At 39.8% G+C, this 21088-nt stretch overlaps 1 protein-coding gene, 1 long non-coding RNA gene and 1 pseudogene across 5 annotated transcripts in view; 2 read left to right on the top strand and 1 right to left on the bottom strand.

Moving 5' to 3' along the window:
• The window catches only part of LOC309619297, a 388116-nt gene that overhangs the window by 44280 nt on the left and 322748 nt on the right, over positions 1–21088 (bottom strand). Inside the window, exon 10 of one of the 3 annotated variants that reach the window (XR_014238863.1) lies at positions 10942–14305. The exons of the other annotated variants lie outside the window; for them this stretch is intronic. This is a non-coding gene — a long non-coding RNA (uncharacterized lncRNA). Of the gene's footprint in view, positions 1–10941; positions 14306–21088 lie in introns of those variants that run through there. 3 annotated transcript variants of the gene reach the window in all.
• On the top strand, positions 6506–10929 carry KRTAP4-7 (keratin associated protein 4-7). The gene has a single exon (XM_082374352.1). The coding sequence runs from the start codon at positions 7652–7654 to the stop codon at positions 8027–8029; it is 378 nt and encodes a 125-aa protein (XP_082230478.1). The 5' UTR covers positions 6506–7651; the 3' UTR covers positions 8030–10929.
• LOC309619283 (keratin, high-sulfur matrix protein, IIIA3 pseudogene) lies at positions 14299–19747 on the top strand (annotated as a pseudogene). The gene has a single exon. The product of its transcript is annotated as a keratin, high-sulfur matrix protein, IIIA3 pseudogene (transcript).

Below are 21088 nucleotides of genomic sequence, written 5' to 3'. Positions count from 1 at the left end.
ACTTCCTCCCCAGAAATACATCAGAAATACATGTACATGTGGAACAACTCCTACAGAACACATACTGAACACTGGCAGAAGACCTCAGACTTAGCAAAAGGCAAGAAGCTCCCCATGTACCCAGCCGTGTGGCTGACAGTGTATTGGTGCTCTGGCCGGGTGTCAGGCCTGTGCCTCTGAGGTGGGAGAGCCAAGCTCAGGACATTGGTCCACCAGAAACCTCCAGACTCCACATAATATCAAATGGTGAAACCTCTCCCAGAGATCTCCATCTCAACACTAAGACCCAGTGCCACTCAACGACCAGCAAGCTACAGTGCTGGACACCCTATGCCAAACAACTAGCAAGACAGGAACACAACCCCACCCATTAGTAGAGAGGCTGCCTAAAATCATACTAAGTTCACAGACACCCCAAAACACACACCAGACACAATCCTCCCCACCAGAAAGACAAGATCCAGCCTCATCCACCAGAACACAGGCACCAGTCCCCTCCACCAGGAAGCTTACACAACCCACTGAACCAACCTTACCAACTGGGGGCAGACACCAAAAATAACGGGAACTACGAACCTACAGCCTGCAAAAAGGAGACCCCAAACACAGTAAGTTAAGCAAAATGAGAAGACAGAGAAACACACAGCAGATGAAGGAGCAAGGTGAAAACCTGCTAAAAACCCACCAGATCAAACAAATGAAGAGGAAATAGGTGGTCTACCTGAAAAAGAATTCAGAGTAATGCTGGTAAAGATATCCAAAATCTTGGAAATAGAATGGAGAAAATACAAGAAACATTTAACAAGGACCGAGAAGAACTAAAGAGCAAACAAACAATGATGAACAACACAATAAATGAAATTAAAAATTCTCTAGAAGGAATCAATAGCAGAATAACTGAGGCAGAAGAACGGATAAGTGACCTGGAAGACAAAATAGTGGAAATAACTACCACAGAGCAGAATAAAGAAAAAAGAACGAAAAGAATGGAGGACTGTCTCAGAGACCTCTGGGACAACATTAAATGCACCAACATTTGAATTATAAGGGTCCCAGAAGAAGAGAAAAAGAAAGGGACTGAGAAAATGTTTGAAGAGATTAAGTTGAAAACTTCCTTAATATGGGAAAGGAAATAGTCAATCAAGTCCAGAAGCGCAGAGAGTCCCATAAAGGATAAATCCAAGGAGAAACATGCCAAGACACATATTAATCAAACTATCAAAAATTAAATACCAAGAAAAATATTAAAAGCAGAAAGGGAAAAGCAACAAATAACATACAAGGGAATCCCCATAAGGTTAACAGCTGACCTTTCTGCAAGCCAGAAGGGAGTGGCAGGACATATTTAAAGTGATGAAAGGGAAAAAACCTACAACCAAATTACTCTACCCAGCAAAGATCTCATTCAGATTTGAAAGAGAAATTAAAACCTTTACAGACAAGCAAAAGCTAAGAGAATTCAGCACCACCAAACCAGCTTCCCAACAAATGCTAAAGGAACTTCTCTAGGCAGGAAACACAAGAGAAGGAAAAGACCTACAATAACAAACCCAAAACAATTAAGAAAATGGTAATAAGAACATACATATCGATAATTATCTTAAAAGTAAATGGATTAAATGCTCCTACCAAAAGACATAGACTGGCTGAATGGATACAAAAACAAGACCCGTATATATGCTGTCTACAAGAGACCCACTTCAGACCTCGGAACACATGCAGACTGAAAGTGGGGGGATTGAAAAAGATATTCCATGCAAATGGAAATCAAAAGAAAGCTGGAGTAGCTATACTCATATCAGACAAAATAGACATTAAAATAAAGACTATTACAAGAGACAAAGAAGGACACTACATAATGATCAAGGGATCGATCCAAGAAGAAGATATAACAATTGTAAATATTTATGCACCCAACATAGGAGCACCTCAATACATAAGGCAAATGCTAACAGCCATAAAAGGAGAAATCTACAGTAACACCATCAGAGTAGGGGACTTTAACACCCCACTTTCACCAATAGACAGATCAACCAACATGAAAATAAATAAGGAAACACAAGCTTTAAATGATACATTAAACAAGATGGACTTAATTGATATTTATAGGGCATTCCATCCAAAAACAACAGAATACACTTTCTTCTCAAGTGCTCATTGAACATTCTCCAAGATAGATCATATCTTGGGTCACAAATCAAGTGCTGGTAAATTTAAGAAAATTGAAATCGTATTAAATATCTTTTCCAGCCACAGTGCTATGAGAGTAGATATCAATTACAGGAAAAAATCTGTAAAAAATACAAACACATGGAGGCTAAACAATTCACTACTTAATAACCAAGAGATCATTGAAGAAATCAAAGAGGAAATAAAAAAATACCTAGGAACAAATGACAATGAAAACACGACAACCCAAATCCTATGGGATGCAGCAAAGCAGTTCTAAGAGGGAAGTTTATAGCAATACAATCCTATCTCAAGGAACAAGAAACATCTCAAATACACAACCTAACCTTACACCTAAAGCAATTAGAGAAAGAAGAACAAGAAAACCCCCAAAGTTAGCAGAAGGAAAGAAATTATAAAGATCAGATCAGAAATAAATGAAAAAGAAATGAAGGAAACAATAGGAAAGATCAATAAAACTAAAAGCTGGTGCTTTGAGAAGATAAACACAATTGATAAACCATTAGCCAGACTCATCAAGAAAAAAAGGGAGAAGACTCAAATCAACAGAATTAGAAATAGAAAAGAAAAGTAACAACTGACACTGCAGACATACAAAGGATCATGAGAGATTACTACAAGCAACTATATGTCAATAAAATGGACAACCTGGAAGAAATGGACAAATTCTTAAAAAAGCACGACCAGGAAGAAATAGAAAATATAAACAGACCAATCACAAGCACTGAAAATGAAACTGTGATTAAAAATCTTCCAAGAAACAAAAGCCCAGGACTAGATGACTTCACAGATGAATTCTATCAAACATTTAGAGAAGAGCTAACACCTATTCTTCTCAAACTCTTCCAAAATATAGCAGAGAGAGGAACACTCCCAAAGTCATTCTCTGAGGCCATCATCACCCTGATACCAAAACCAGAAAAAGATGTCACAAAGAAAGAAAACTACAGGCCAATATCACTGATGAACATAGATGCAAAAATCCTCAACAAAATACTAGCAAACAGAATCCAGCACCACATTAAAAGGTTCATACACCATGATCAAATGGGGTTTTTCCCAGGAATGCAAGGAATCTTCAATATACGCAAATCAATCAATGTGATACACCATAGTAAAAAATTGAAGGAGAAAAACCATACGATCATCTCAATAGATGCAGAAAAAGCTTTCAACAAAATTCAACACCCATTTATGATAAAAACCCTCCAGAAAGTAGGCATAGAGGGGACTTACTTCAACATAATAAAGGCCATATATGACAAACCCACAGTCAAGATCATTCTCAATGGTGACAAACTGAGACCATTTCCACTAAGATGAGGAACAAGACAAGGTTGTCTTCTCTCACCACTGTTATTCAACATAGTTTTGGAAGTTTTAGCCACATCAGTCAGAGACAAAAAAGAAATAAAAGGAATCCAAATTAGAAAAGAAGAAGTAAAGCTGCCACTGTTTGCAGATGACATGATACTATACATAAAGAATCCTAAAGATGCTACGAGAAAACTACTAGAGCTAATCAATGAATTTGGTAAAGTAGCAGGGTACAAAATTAATGCACAGAAATCTCTTGCATTCCTATATACTAATGATGAAAAATCTGAAAGAGAAATTAAGGAAACACCCCATTTGCCACTGCAACAACAACAACAAAATACCTAAGAATAAACCTACCTAAGGAGACAAAAGACCTGTATGCAGAAAACTATAAGACACTGATGAAAGAAATTAAAGATACAAACAGATGGAGAGATATACCATGTTCTTGGATTGGAAGAATCAACATTGTGAAAATGACTATACTACCCAAAGTAATCTACAGATTCAGTGCAATCCCTATCAAACTACCAATGGAATTTTTCACAGAACTAGAACAAAAAATTTCACAGTTTGTTTGGAAACACAAAAGACCCTGAATAGCCAAAGCAATCTTGAGAAAGAATTATGGAGCTGGAAGAATCAGGCTTCCGGACTTCAGACTATACTACAAAGCTACAGTAATCAAGATAGTATGGTACTGGCACAAAAACAGAAATATAGATCAATGGAACAGGATAGAAAGCCCAGAGATAAACCCACGCACATATGGTCACCTTATCTTTGATAAAGGAGGCAAGAATATACAGTGGAGAAAAGACAGCCTCTTCAATAAGTGGTGCTGGGAAAACTGGACAGCTACATGTAAAAGAATGAAATTAGAACACTCCCTAACACCATACCCCAAAATAAACTCAAGATGGATTAAAGACCTAAATGTAAGGCCAGACACTATCAAACTCTTAGAGGAAAACATAGGAAGAACACTCTATGACATAAATCACAGCAAGATCCTTTCTGACCCACCTCCTAGAGAAATGGAAATAAAAACAAAAATAAACAAATGGGATCTAATGAAACTTAAAAGCTTTTGCACAGCAAAGGAAACTATAAACAAGACAAAAAGACAACCCTCAGAATGGGAGAAAATAGTTGCAAGCGAAGCAACTGACAAAAGATTAATCACGAACGATACAAGCAGCTCATGCAGCTCAATATCAAAAAAACAAACAACCCAATCCAAAAATGGGCAGAAGACCTAAATAGACATTTCTCCAAGTAAGATATACAGATTGCCAACAAACACATGAAAGGATGCTCAACATCACTAATTATTAGAGAAATGCAAATCAAAACTACAATGAAGTATCAACTCACACTGGGCAGAATGGCCATCATCAAAAATCTACAAACAATAAATGCTGGAGAGGGTGTGGAGAAAAGGGAACCCTCTTGCACTGTTGGTGGGAATGTAAATTGATACAGCCACTACGGAGAACAGTATGGAGGTTCCTTAAAAAACTAAAAATAAAACTACCATATGACCCAGCGATCCCACTACTGGGCATATACCCTGAGAAAACCATAATTCAAAAAGAGTCATGTACCACAATGTTCATTGGAGCTCTATTTACATTAGCCAGGACACGGAAGCAACCTAAGTGTCCATCGATAGATGAACGGATAAAGAAGATGTGGCACATATATACAATGGAATATTACTCAGCCGTAAAAAGGAATATTGTTAAGTGTGTAAGAAATCTATTGATTTTCTTAGTTTGCCTTATGTCCAACTTCACTATTAACACTAACATTCAGTTGATTCTCTGGGGCTTTCTAAGCATACAATGCCATCAGGCAGCTAACTGCCCTCAGCCTCAGGTATGTCCCCAGGTTCTTTTCCCAGTTACCCACAGTTGTGACCCTATAATTAACAGAAACTTTTGGGTTTTTCTTTCTCTCCTGCCTTATTTTCCATTTTCCTCACTTGTGCTTCCTGAGATCACCTCCCAGGTAAACTACTTGCACTCACATGTTTGTCTCCGAGTCTGCTTTGGGTGAAATTCAAAGACAATAGATGTTCAGCAAATATTTTTAACTGATTGACATTAAACAGGTAATGGTGGTTACTTCTAGCAACAAGAGCAAGACTGGGAAGTCTGGAGGTGAAGCAGAACCAGTGTTACCATTTGGTGCTTACCTACTTCCTGTGTGAATATAGGCATCTGTATCCATGTTTACCTGTAAAGAAGTCTCATTCTCTAGATCAAATCTTAACTTCCACAAATGTGTTTTATGTGGTTTTCCTCAAATGTAACAATTATCCTTTTGTTTGGAATGCTTCTCCCTCTTTTCTCCATCAGTCAAAATATATATATTTTTGGATTTCCTTCCCATTTAGGTCGCCATGATTCACTTTGCTTTACAGCAGAAACTAACACAACATTTTAAAGCAACTATACTCCAATAAAAATTAATTTTAAAAAAAGATATCTATTTTTAAAGGACCATTACATGCCCCTATGTCATCAAAAGGCCTTCATTCACTCAACAAATATTTATCACTAATGTGCTCTGTGCTAGCCTTGTGCTGAACACCATGGTAAGAAAATTAAATTTCATAGCTCATACCTTCAGGGTATCTGCATTGCAACTGGGGGAATAGTAGAAAATAACTGTGGTACAGCAGAGTGTGCTAAATTAGGTGCACATTAGTGTGCTAATGCATGGAAGAATTATATATGAACGGGGCAGTTTATAATTGAGGGGGAAGCATTGAGGGGAAAGCTGGGTTTTTGATAGAGGAATAGGAGTTTGCAGAGCTGACAAGAAAGAAGAAACACTCCAGGAAGATGAAACAGCTTCAGCAAAGGCTTGCAAGTTTTATTCTTCACCCCTTCCTCAGCTGTCCCAAGACTAAGACAAGCTTACCTTCTGTTTAATCTTCCACAAGTTTCTTTTTCCTCTTAACTTCTCTATGCTTCTTTTGTCTATTGCTTAAAAGAGTAATAAGAATACACACTATATTATATGTTGCATTAAAGATTAAAAACAAATATAAGATATTCAACATAGTGCCGGGTACATAGTGAATACCTTACAAATGATAAATGTTATTATTTCCTCACCTTTTACTGAAGGTGTATGGAACTTAACCACATACTATATATTTTGATTTTAGTTCTTCAATTAAAAGTAACTGTCATTCTTTTAACTGTTGCCAAACTGTTTTTTATGCTGTGTCTTATTCAAGTATCAACAGGAAAAAGATGAAGAGTTATCTGTTATATTCTCTCAGTGCCCAAAAGAATGTCTTTGATACATATTTTTGAAGGCTTAATAATTCCAAATATTGTTTATATATAACAAATGCTTCTGTAATGAAATATCCATTGTACAAGTTTGACAACTAAAAGATAAATCAAAACTTCCCGCTCTTAATGCCTATCCTGGAAGACATAGAGCAAAAATGTGTTTTTACTATTTAAAAGCAGTGAGTATTGCTAAGTGCCTCAGCTTGAGATGGTGGAATAAGATCAGACACAGAGTTTGAAATTGCCTTGCGGTCCTACTATCTCCCTGACCATCCAGGATGCCCACAGAGGATCACAGCCATCCTCTTTAGAGGGGGGACACCCTCCCCCCAAATGGGTCTTTCTTTCTAATTCCTTTCTAGCATTTCACCTGACCAGCACATGTTTTCCTCATCCTTGACAAGGAAAGATACATGAGCATTGTAAGAACCATTCTCTGTGATGTTCAGGGTGCAGTGATAGGAGAGAACGTCACATTCAAAAGCAAAATGTCAAAGTCATGTGACGAGAGCTTTGTAAGACATTGCACCCACCAGGAACAAAGGTGACACCCACTAGGGAAAAAATGTGACAGGTCTTTCAACTGGAAACACAGGAGCACACCAGGAAAAGGAAATGTGATATTTTGGAGTACTTAACTAGAAACACACAATTATGGAATTAAAAGATTACGTTTTTCTAGTAGGATAAATAATAACAAGGAAATAATGAAGCAACGATAGCAGCTCTTTAGCAGGGTATAAAGGGGGCTGTGCGCCAAGTAGACTCCCAAACTCAAGAACCTCTCTCTCCTGGAAACCCGCCCAGAACCTGTACCCTCTGACACCATGGTCAGCTCCTGTTGCAGCTCTGTCTGCTCTGACCAGAGCTGTGGCCAAGGTCTCTGCCAGGACACCTGCTGCCACCCCAGCTGCTGCCAGATCACTTGCTGCAGGACCACCTGCTGCCGTCCCAGCTGCTGTGTGTCCAGCTGCTGCAGGCCTACTTGCTGCGTCTCTAGCTGCTGCAGGCCCCACTGTTGCCAGTCTTGGTGCTGCCAGCCCACCTGCTGCCGCCACAGATGCTGCATTTCTAGTTGCTGCCGCCCCAGCTGCTGCTTGCGCCCAATCTGTGGCCGGGTCTCCTGCTACGTCACTTGCTATCGCCCCACCTGTGTCACCTCCACCTGCCCCCGCCCCGTGTGCTGTGCCTCCCCTTGCTGTTGAGCCCCCTGCCCTGTGACCACTGTCTCAGTTGACCTCTGTCCCCACAGATGTAGATCCTTTCTTGTGCTGACCCTTAGGACACATGGAGTCCGGTGGACGTCATTCAGCGGGTTGAACCCCATGATTCCAATGAGTGCACCACTGTCGCACTGACTCTGTGAGTACATTCTGGTTCGTTTTATACTCTCTCCCTTGCTATCTTTTCCTTTCAATATCGGCACCTAGTAGGAATTAATTTGCAATCCCTCAGATAAGAAATTATCCCAGTCCTCTAAATTTCTCATTCTACCTGATCACTTTGGGGGTCTAGATTATCCTTTCAACAACGTGGCCATTATCTGCAGCCCCTGAGTGGCACTGATTTGACACCCTCAGACCGGGGGGTCCAGTTATACCCTGTATTTTCTAAGAGAGTGAATTTCTTATGTTTTGTCACTTCTCTGATTTCTAATAAACTTTTCTGCACATAGGAATTCATTGGCATTTTTTTCTATTATTTTCATTTTACGAAGTAACTAGGCAACTACATTTTACATGAAGATACAGGAAGGATAACCCATGATGAAATCACGATGATAAATGCTATATCAGATATAGATAATTTAAGATATTAGAACAAAAGTGGCATGAATGTGTATGTGTATGTGCACATGCATGTCACTTAATATCTTAAATTAGGACAGAGTTAATTCATGTCTTTAGCTCTTAATTAAAACACACTACACCCCTTAATACCATTGGCCCCATTTGGAGAAAAGGTAAAACCAAATTTCTGAGTGTGGAGTGTGTGCCAAAGAGAGAAGAAAAGTCTCCTGTAAAGAATTTAATGTACCCAATTCCTTTCACTCAATAAACAAGGTTTCCAAATTATAATCACAGGTGGATCATATGTCCATTGAGTTCTGTTGAGAAGATATGCATATTTCATTGCATTAAAAAAAAAACACTTTATTAAAGTATGATTGATGTGTAAAAAAGCTGTACAAATTTAGTGAATACAACTCGATGAGTTATATTTCACTGTATTTTTTAAAAAATCTATTTATTTATGGCTGTGTTGGGTCTTCGTTTCTGTGAGAGGGCTTTCTCTAGTTGCGGCAAGCGGGGGCCACTCTTCATCGCGGTGCGCGGGCCTCTCACTGTCATGGCCTCTCTTGTTGCGGAGCACAGGCTCTAGGCGCGTGGGCTCAGTAATTGTGGCTCACGGGCCTAGTTGCTCCACGGCATGTGGGATCCTCCTGGACCATGGCTCGAACCCGTGTCCCCTGCATTGGCAGGCGGATTCTTAACCACTGCGCCACCACGGAAGCCCCATAGTTCACTGTACTTTTAAGAAAACATGCCTCATCTGGTTGGTGTGGTATGTTTCTGAGTGTGTCTCTCAAGGTTCTCCTCATAATTCAAATATCTCCTCACTTAACATTCTGACACATATTGACACTGGGAGGCTGGAATTTTAGAACTCACTTTTTTAAAAGATTTTTTTTTAATTGAAATTAATTTGTAATTTTGAGTAGTTCTCAGCTGGGGTGCACACTGACTCTGTGAGCACACTGGTACTGAATTCTGCAAAGGAGATTGAAACCTGCCCAGTGAGTAAGCAATGTCAAGATTTCCTAACCCCTGATTTAGAATTTGAAATAGCTACAGCTTTAGATAGTATCAGAAATTCCTTTCCAAAATAATGTTCTATAACTGTCCATAAAAATATTAAAACAAAAAAATTAAAGTTAAAACAGCATTATCACATATTATCATCCATTAAAATGCTTTCTATGCTGGCTTTTTCCAGGATGAGGAAAGTAGTGGGAGTTCAGGTGAAGTGGACACCAAGACCACATTCTCCACAGGGGCGATTCTCACATGTATAAATAAATTGAATATGTAAAGATTGTCTCACTCATCTGTTGCTACATAACAAACCATCCCAAAGCTCAATAGCTTAATACAATAACAATTTGTTATTTCTCACAATTCTCTGCATTGACTGGGCATTCTGATGATCTTTCCTCTTCTCACTCATGCCACTGCATTGGTCTCAAAGTTCAACTGGGGCTAAAAGGTCCAAGATGGCCTCATTTATATGTCTGGTAGTTGGTGCTACTTGTCAGCTGGGGTGTCTTGGTTCTTCTCAACATGGTCTCTCGTTCTCTGGCAGGCTCTACTTGGCTTCTTTTATGATAGTAGAGCTTTTCCAAGAGGGAAAAGGAGATGCTTCAGGACCTCTTGAGGCTTAGATTCCAGAACTCATATAACACTATTTCCACGATGTTCTATTGGTCAAAGCAAGTCATAAGACCAAACCAGACACAAAGAGTGGGGAAATAGAATCTACCTCTTGATGGGAGGAGTTACAAGATACTGCTGGCCGGTGTGGGGCTAAGGCCGAATGGGGAAGATCTGCCAAGCCAATGTCAGTCCTGAGGATCCTTTCCTTCCTGTATTACACTTATTTGAATACTAAGTAAAAGTATTTATTCATGCAGGTGAATAAATTCACCTTTATGAATTACAATGAGCAAATTTTGGCTACGATTATTGACAGCGGTGGGGCTGCAGGTAATGACAGCTCTTTGTATTTAAGAGAAGAGAAATAAGGAACATGAGAACTTCCAGACTGCAGAATGGCCCCATGTGAGCACCTGACATCAGCTGCTCATGAGTTGAGAGATTTGGTCAACTCCTAGTAACAAAAGAGACTGTGTGACCCCTACACACCTGAGATTTGATATGATGAAAAAAGCAAAAAGGTTTGTTTTTTTTTTTTTACTTAAAATAGAAAAGTAAAAATGTCAAGAGGCAGAGAGTGCCATTTAAAAAATTTTTTATTGGAGTATAGTTGATTTACAATGTTGTGTTACTTTCAGGTGTACAAATGAACTCATTTACATCTTTTCTTTTTTTATTTTTTTAACATTTACATCTTTTTTACTTCTTTTTATCAAAAGACTAAGACTATTGAAACTTTGCAGAAGACATTAAAGAGACTCAGAAGCTAAAGAGTTTAGTGTGATTGGCTTGGTCTCAAAAGACAGAGAACCCAGAACACCTCTTTGATTTAGGAGGATATACTGCAATTGGACAAATTCTCCTATCATATCCTGTCAAAGCTGATGCTTTATTATGGGTTAATGGAATAGTTATTCTTCAGTGCCCTCCATCCCCTCCCCGAGCTAAAAAAGCAATTTCACTAAAGGAATGTCCCTGCAAGGCTTTGGGAGCCACTATTTTCCCTGTCATTTAGATGAACCATGTGGTTTCTGGTGTTAGGTAATCATGTGGATGAAGGAGTGGAGGAAAGTCATATTTGTGACCATAACACCAAACAAACTAACAAGAGCAGAAGCCCTACTATTCAGATGTAACTAAGACCAATACTTGGTTGGTTAATAAACAATAAAATCATGAGGACACTTCTACACCCAAGGAACATGAAAGTTCTATAATAAAACAATTCCTGAAGAATATTAACTCATGATAAATAATGACACATCACATAAGGAAATGGTCCTCCACTGGTTCACCCTCATGCAGGTTTAGAGTTTGCTACTTCTGGGAGTCCCAGGGGTTTCTCTGGCCTGAGACAAATGATTTTCTCAGCTTGGGATTCCTACACCAAAGCAAAGTCTAAAATTGAATTCTAAACGCAAACTGTAAGCAGTTCCAAGTATAGAATTTGTTTTTCTTCTATTAACATTTGCCAAAGAACAAGATTCTCTGGGTTTCTCTTACAGAGAATTTCTAGTTCTGGCTTTCTCAGATGAGAGATCCCTCCAGACTCTTTTGTAATGTCTTTTGGTCCCAGTAAGGGAATTAAAATCCCAGTCCCAAGTCATTGGTCCATATCCTGAAGAAGCTTCAGCACCAGTTCACAGATTGAAAAATTGAAAGATTGAAAAACTCAATTTCTTGAGTTCCTGCTTCATTCTGGCACCTGGGAATTTTTACTTTCTTTTTTTTAAGGTCAGAAATTTACTACTTTAAAAATTATACCCAGAATCTATATATAGTCAGAGGGGGATTTCATATTAGTTTAGTGTCTGTGTTGCTGAAGTCCTTTAATTAATTTTCCCAAGAGAAAATTTTACCAGCTAGACATTGGAATAATTGGTACTTATAGTACACAGTAAAATATAATTTCTAAAGAAATATTTGATTAAATCAATAGCCACTTTCATAAAATTAGTGCAATTCCCAGATTTTTTTTTCTCCTGAACACCTAATCAACTATAAACTAATAGGAAATAGGTAAAATGAATTTCTTATAGAGAAACGAGGCAGTCCCTGTTTAATCAATGGCATTTCTTGGTTGATCGGGAAGAAAAGAGGGAGGGAAATAAAAGTTACCCACATGAACGGAGATCCAGTGGGCATAATCTAATTGGACATTCTAAAAGTCTTTGTCCAAGATTCAAAACAAAGCTTATTATAGTAACTGATTTGCCACTCTGGTGGATTACATCATTCTTCACTAATAATTACTCTTTGCTTCTCCTACCTCTCTGGGAGAAGTCTTCTCTCCCCCTTTCCCACCCCATGATTTGGACTTCACCATGTGACCTGCTTTGGCCAATGGGATGTTAGAGGACATGACCCAAGCCAAGACTTGGAATGTGTTTACATGACTAGAATTGCTCCCTTGTGCTTGTGCTGTCAGAGTAGGGTTGCCAGCTAAAATGCAGGATGCCTCACTTAATTGGAATTTCAGATAAACAACAAATAACTTTTAGGTAAGTATGCCCCATGCATACTTAGATATACTTATGCTAAAAAGTTATTTGCTGTTTATTTGAAATTCAAATTTAACTGAGGGATGTGTATTTTTCTTTGCTAAATCTGGAAACTCTAATTCAGAAGGAAGTCCAAAACTAACCCATGGCCAGAAGCCAAGGTCAGCCTTAAAAAGCCAAACCCAACTGAACTGCAGACAAATGGCCAAGAAATAAATACTTGTTATTGTGTGTTATAAGAGTTTGTGGTTACTAGTTATGCAGCAGCAGCTGACTAATTCAACTGTGGCAGCAATAAGAAACTAGCTTAATACACCAATCGGTATGAAAAGATTAACCAGATAGTTTTCTATAAAGGAAATAAAAATAGGGGAGTGCCCAAGTGTTTGTGTTGGGTGTTTTATTTCAACAAACTTTCTGGAGGGCTAGGTTAATAATAATCTCTAGGTTTATAGATAAAATTAAGCTCTTATGGCTTGTTGCTGATGGCCCGGGCAGGATGTATGCCTCTTGGAGAGTTCGTGTGCCTGAGCACTCCCCGAGATCTCTATACCGCTGGTGTCCACATCCCCAGGGAGAGCCACAGCCACACTCCCCCTCCCCAGACAACCCTGTACTGCACACAATTGCTCCACGGCCAAGTAGAGAAGAGCCAGGGATTAGGCTTTGGGGGGTCCCAGTCAACAAGAGAAAGTCCCTGCTCATGAAGCCCCAGCACTACAGCCCCAATGTGGACTGGGAAGAGGGATGTGCTGACCGGACGGAGGCAGAGGGGCAAGATGGCCCCCTGGACCAACCATCACCCCAGCACATGTAGCAAGGAGGAGTGGCCCCAACTTTAATCTTTGGCACCACAGACCCAGTCTTACCTTATGGAAAACATGCAGTTTGTGTGGTGGGAAAAGCACATCCCAATGTGGAAGCAAAACCAGACATTCAGTTCCCTCAGCATCCATTAGTGAGGACCAGTTTTCCTTACATAACTGTGGAGACTCTAAACAAAATCCACAGAGTATCCTCGCCCCCAGACCATTTTCAGGAGCACAGGTTTGGACTGTGCCTCTTTTAGGAAGAAAATAAAAGATACCAAACCTTACAGTTGAAGAAGACCTTGACTCCCTAATGGGGTGGATGTTTAATCCCTGAAAAAAACCCCTGCAAAATAAGCTTTAAGACATTTATGATATGACATATGAGACACAGCCTCTAATTTGAAATTTTATTTTGTTTATTTTTTATTGAAGTATAGTTGATTTGCAGTATTATATTGGTTTTGGGTGTCAGCATAGTGATTCAGTATTTTTACAGATTACACTCCATCACAGGTTGTTGCAGGACGGTGGTTATGGTTCTCTGTGCTGTATGATATATCCTTGTTGCTCATCTATTTTGTACAGAATAGTTTGTATCTCTTAATCCCCTACCCCTAATTTTATTCTGACATTTTAGGATGTGCTTCTCGCCAGCTCATGGTCACCCCCACTAGTCCCTGATAGACACAGTGTCTCCAGGAGCTGGACCATCGCAGACCACTTTGTGCATGAGGCTGAAATGAAAGGACATGCAAAATATCTCAAAAGTTTGTATAGCTGATTCACTTTGTTATAAAGCAGAAACTAACACACCATTGTAAAGCAGTTATACTCCAATAAAGATGTTTAAAAAAAATACATGGTAATCTTTTTTTTAGACCTCTTATGGATGGTAAAAAGTGAATTTATTCACCTTAAATTGAAGAAAAATCCCATTGGGTTTTGTAAGCGTATATGTTAAAACACAGGACTAAGGGTCAGGCATGCCTGGGATGAATCCAGACTCTTCAGAGCTGTGTTATTCCAGTTATTTAAGAGCTGTGTAACCTTGGGCAGATTAGTTAAACTCTCTAAGTTTCAATTCTTCATCTATAAAGTAGAGATAATAATATTAAACTCAGTTGACTGTTATGATGATTAATAAGATAGGTAAAGATACCTATTACAGTCCCTGGACTGTACCTAATACTCGATAAATGGTAACTTAGAGTTCTTATATATTGAGAAGAAAAAAGAAATCCAGTTTATAACAATATTATAAACTGTTCTTAGAGGAAAATGGGTATAAGCTTCCAGTAACGGCCTAGTTAAGAAAAAAAACAAGATTTCTTGTAAGACTATGATACACTAGTTCAAAGGACTGTTGAGGCCAAAAAATGTCCACAGAATGTTAGGCATAAACAAAAAGGCTATTTGTAAACCAATCAGAAAATATTACCTTTATATCAAATTATAATGTGACTTGGCCTAGAATATTGCATGTAATTCTAGCCACATTATCTCGGAGAATTTTTTAGTCTGTACAGTAAAAATCAACTAATATTATAAAAGGATTCAAGAGGGGATCTTAGCATGAGGAATATAGAGAATGAACTTGATACAGTTAACATTCATGATATCTTCCATGGTATCATCGAAGCAAAAATAAAACTAATACCCCCATGACAACAACAAAAAGCCTCCTCCTTGAAGCTTGAGGGGGTAATTTTAGGACAAATGATGTTTTAAAAGCATTTGATTAGTGGTTTGCAAGGTCTCAGACCTTCTTTTTTCATGGTTGACTGGACAGGATTCTTTTTTTTTTTCTCAAATTCAGAGGAAAAGTGTAGAGCTACTTCATACATAAGAAGTAAATTTATGGAGATTGGGATTGACGTATATACACTAATATGTATAAAATAGATAACTAATGAGAACCTGCTGTATAGCCCAGGGAACTCTACTTCACTTTGCTGTACAGTAGAAACTAACACAACACTATACAACAACTGTATCTCAATTAAGAAAAAGAAGTAAATTTATGGAACTCATAAAGGGTAAGGTGTAGGGTGAAGGTACAAATAAAAAACAATAAAAGGAATTAGACAAGAGCATATCTCACAGAGCCACAATGTGTTACCAAGGGAAACCAGACTATACTTTTAAGACCAACACCTGGGAAAAAGCAGTCCCTCTTCCCCATTCCAATAAGTTGACCTGTTTTGATCCTCCGTGCTAATCCAGCACGCAAGCCCTGAGGCCCTTTTGGATTATCTGTCATTGGGGTAAGACGTTTCCTAATTCCCTTCCAGTACCACTTTTAGAGATGCTACTTGAGATAGTCAATTATATCTCAATAAAACTGGGGAAGGAAAAAATACTTGAGACATTCTCTCCTCTGTCTGAAAACTATCGTCTACAGAGCCTGAAAACCAGAAAACTCATAGTAGAAGTTGCTTACTGAGGAATGAGGAGACCTGTACTCCATTGGGTAACCATGGTGAACCCACATGACCCCTCTTATAAAATGAGGAGATAGGTCTATATATTCTCTGCCCTCCCTTCCCAGAATCCACACATGCAATGACTAATCCCAAATAAATTACACAGATAAAAATTGCAATGGATTCTTCATGAGGGTTTTACAATCAAGGTAGAAGTTGAGCTAGGCTTAGAAGGTGAGGAGGGCACAGAATTCACCTGGAGGTGAATGGGGAGACACCAACAACCAAAGCAGGACTACCCAGGCCCTCCTGGGGAGGAGTGACTAAACCAGGTGGCAGCAATCCTGGGTGCCATGTGGTCCCTCTTCATATGGAAAACGACAAAACTGCCTTTCAGTGAGTCACGGAAGGAGACACCTGGGAAGCAGGTGTCTGCTGGGCTGCACTAGAGTGCTGTGATTAGCCAGTTACCATCATGTGCACGGCTGTAAATACCAAGTCACTGTTTGGGTGGCAATTTTGCAAGTCTTTGAAGTCCACAAATAAAATGCTAACTTCAGGACCAAAGGGTAGAGTGAATAGATACCAATATAATTTAGAAAACGTTCTTTTTTTATGAGTTAGGAGTATTTCAAAAGAAAATTCACTAGACTCTAATCCTATGTCTAGATTTGATGAAAATAAACAATACAAGAAAATGAAAAATATCTGTGGTGTGTATGCATAGATATTATGTGGTGGAGGGTTACCAAAACCAATATTAGTCAATGCTAAATCCTCACTTAATTGTCCAGATATTTAGGAATGACCGCGTGTCGTTGGGGTCATCAGCAGCTGACCAGGGTATATAAAGGGCCCAGAGCAGGAGGAAGACATTCACACCTGAGAACTCTCAACTCCTCTCACCAGCTCAAGCCAACTCAACCCCAGACACCGCCATGACCGGCTCCTGCTTCGGCCCCATCTCCTCCTCCCTGGGCTGCGCCGGAGGCTGCTTCCAGCCCCGCTGCTGCCACGACCCCCGCTGCTGCCGCCCAGTGTCCTGCAAGACCACCGTGTGCCGCCCCGTGACCTGCGTGCCCCGCTGCACGCGCTCCATCTGTGAGCCCCGCCGCCGCCCAGTCTGCTACGCCCCGTGCAGCCTGCAGGACGGCTGCTGCCGCCCCATCACCTGCTGCCCCACGTCCTGCCAGGCCGTGGTCTGCCGCCCCTGCTGCTGGACCACCACCTGCTGCCATCCCGTCTCTGTGCAGTCCCCGTGCTGCCGCCACCCCTGCTGCCAGCCGGACCCCTGCTGGGCCACCTGCAGGACTTCCTCCTGCTGCTGAGCAATGCATCCTAGGAGCGCATCATCACTAAGGGTCCCCCAGAGACGGCCGGCTCCATCCTGCTGTCCCACAGCTTCACAGCAGAAGGTGGCAGGTCTCTTCTCGAGAAGCCCATTCCTCCTCTCTTCTAAGTAGCTTTTAAGAGGCACCGAAGACCCTTTTCAAATGAACTACTGATGAAGAATATCCTGTCCTCTCAAGACCCCAGCTCCCTCCTATGTCATGTTGTTGGTTTTCTAATAAATTCAGCACTCCCAGCATAGAAATCATGGTCTTCGTGATATTTCCTTTAAGGAGATTCTGTCTGAATTTTCCAGAGACATTGAAAGCAAGATACAGAATAATCCTCTTAAATTGTTCTCTAAAAAAACCTAACTCTGGGTAGTTTCCTTCTTATCATTGTAAATGGCATTTATAGGACACAGTAGCTAAGGAAGGTGGGCACAGCTATATCTTCATCACATATACAGAGTCACAGATGCCCACGGTTCCAGACAGGTGCCGCACACCTGAGAAATGTTCTTCAAAAATGACCAGTAAGGAGTCTACACTGGGGTTACCACTTATATTCCCAGCCTGGGTATTCATTCACTGAACTCACACCTGCTAGCACAGCACAGAAAGCCCAGTATGTTAGAGGTGGAAGGAACCTTGAGTGGCATCTGGCCAATCGCCTGTTTTTGAAGCTAAGGAGCCATGAGTAGTGAAAGATCAAATACGTTTCTTAATGTCATTCTAACCACTGATGTTCAGAAAAGACCCAGGAGAACGCAAGCCCCCTGACATTAAGCATTTAAGCCAAACATTTCCTCTGACTATGATCGGAGACACGTTCCTCTGCGCAGAGGAACTGTCATATTTTGTGACCAAGTAGAACTGCTTCTTCAGGTAATAGACACTCCCTTCTATGCATTACAGCGCTGGCTGTTATTTGGAATGTTATTCACAATGTCGACTTGTGTGGATATTAAATCCATACTGGCTCTCCAGGGCTGCTTATCTTTGTGCTCAGGAACTGGGCATTGAAGGCATTTTTCACGCCCGTTAATCACTGCCAATCTACAAGTATTTTTTGAACATCTACAGTGAATAAGGCACTGAGTTGACCACCCTGAGGGAATATAAAGGAATAAAAGGCGGTTCCTGCTTTGAAGAGGTTATAATCTACTTAGGGACATGAGCTGTAAATCAGAAAAAAGTCAAATAGTACATAATATAAGAAATACCAAAAATAGCTGATGACTGTAAACCTATTAGGAAACCTCATGCAATGGTCCTGTCATTTTTAAGTAAAAAATAAGTAAGCAGTAAAATATGAACCTATCTTGTGAGGGAATATGTGTTCTGTGTGTCCGTGTCTATGTGTTTTTTTAAAATTTATTTATTTATTTATTTTTGGCTGTGTTGGGTCTTCGTTTCTATGCGAGGGCTTTCTGTAGTTGCGGCAAGTGGGGGCCACTCTTCATCGCGGTGCGCGGGCCTCTCACTATCGCGGCCTCCCTTGTTGCGGAGCACAGGCTTCAGACGCGCAGGCTCAGTAGTTGTGCTCACGGGCCTCGTAGCTCCGCGGCATGTGGGATCTTCCCAGACCAGGGTTCGAACCCGTGTCCCCTGCATTGGCAGGCGGATTCTCAACCACTGCGCCACCAGGGAAGCCCCCTATGTGTTTTTATGCCTAAAAAATACCTGGAACATTACGCAACAAAATGTAACAGTAACTGGTAATAGTATTCATCTTCTTCTTCATTTTTTTCTCAATTATATACTTTTAAAAATGAACATACATTTTATTTTTAGATGAACTGGATTGTCTAAAACCTGTATCTATTTGGGGGAAATTAAAATTTTCACACAATTATGCTATGCTCTTAAAAATGTAACTATCAAAGTCTAAATGAATTTAAAGCAGATAAGTTAGAGAGCAGCGGTTTGTACTCCTAAAGAGGTCTTTTATTACATATAAGAGTATACCACCGTGTTGTAAATAGTGGACTTCTCGGAGATCTTTTGGGTTTTTAAAAATATTTATTTATTTATTTTGTTTGTTTGGCTGCGCCAGGTCTTCGTTGTGGCATGCAAACACTCAGCTGCGGCATATGAGATCAAGTACCAATGATCGAACCCGGGCCCCTGCATTGGGAGCGTGGAGTGTTAGCCACGGGACCACCAGGGAGGTCCCTGAGATCTTTAAAATGTGATCAAATTATTAAACATTGAATTTATATTTTAGCATTTTACGATCATCTCAATTGCATAAAGCAAGGGGCACTTTTGCTATGTTCCGAATGAAGAATTTTTAAACATTGCTAGCTGTTTCAGATTATATGTACAATTGTTTTTCTCCATTTGTATAGACAATTGAGAATTGAGAACTCAACAAGCCAGTATTTTTTATGTTAAAATTTGTTCACAATGTGATGGTCGGAAATTGTTGGGTTAAATAAAGCCTTAACATTCCTTATGCAAAATCTGTTGCCCATCACCACTAAGAACCTGTCTGATTTTCAGCCTTTTCTTTTAAGGATGTTTTTCTAAGACCTCACTCTCTTGCATGGGTTGTGGTACTTTCAGTAGGGTTAATCCACTCTCCACAATTCTGACACATATTTGTCTTGTCAGTTCTACATCAATAGCCTGACTCCCCTTTACAGAGACTGGTGTTCACACAGAGGGAGCTCTATATCTTCCTCCAAGGTAGTTTTAGTTTACTCTGTTAATGAAAATCCCCACTGAAAAATCTTATTCAATATGTATTCTGTGGTGATTTGAGCAGAGAACTGGCCATTTGCCATATCAAAAACATTCATCTTTGTTCTGAGTTCAACATTTGGAGTTTATAAGGCACCAGTGTAACATGACCTATTAAAATATATTTACTAACTTAACAAATATAAGACACTAAGTGCCAGGCGCTGTTCTTACTGCTTCACACTTATTAGCTCACTTAATCTTCACAACAACCTTGATTACATATCTTTACTATCCCTCAAGACCCAAGGACACATAGTAAGTGGCAAAGTATTTAATGAGTGTTGTATGGTTTTAGGATAAGTGGCATCAGAAAATAGCACATGACTTGCCACCAGTGTCAATTCACAGAGTTTGGGGACATGAATTATTCACACATGACCCATGACCCATATTTTCTCTGCCTGGAAATGAAATTGGGCATGGGGTAGGATGAGTGTCTTAGACTGAATAAACACCAGAATTGCCTACTGAAGGGCTAGTGAACTCTTCATCTTTGTGGATCTTTATAAAAGGGAGAGAAAAATCATTTTGGAACAATTTGGGCTCAGAAGTGTTTGGAGTGGGGAAATTCGTCTTCTTAACTGAGGTGATCCTCCAGAGAGGTTTTCCTTGCAGAAAATGAGATCCTTAGGAAGATGCCCCACCCCCAGCAACAGGAAAAATTGATTATCAGACAATGTGGCTTGAAAAGAGCAAAGCACAAGCAAGAAACGCAAAAGCCAGCAAATGGAAACTACATCCAACTAAAAAGCTTCTACAGAGCAAAAGAAATCATCAGCAAAATGAAAAGGCAGCCCACTGAATGGGAGAAAATATTTGCAAACTATATATCTGATAAGCAGTTAATATCCAAAAAATTAAGGAACTCCTAAATAACACCAGAGCAACACAAAACAAGACAAAACCAAAAACCAATTCACTTAACAAACGGGTAGAGGATTTGTAAACATTTTTTCAAAGAAGGCATAGAGATGGTCAACAAGTACATGAAAAGGTGTTCAACATCAGTAATCAG

Source organism: Balaenoptera borealis (assembly GCF_965194805.1).
Source record: "Balaenoptera borealis genome assembly, chromosome: 20".
NCBI lineage: Eukaryota > Metazoa > Chordata > Mammalia > Artiodactyla > Balaenopteridae > Balaenoptera > Balaenoptera borealis.
Note: the sequence above shows the minus strand (reverse complement) of the source record. Positions and strands in the feature narration are given on the sequence as shown.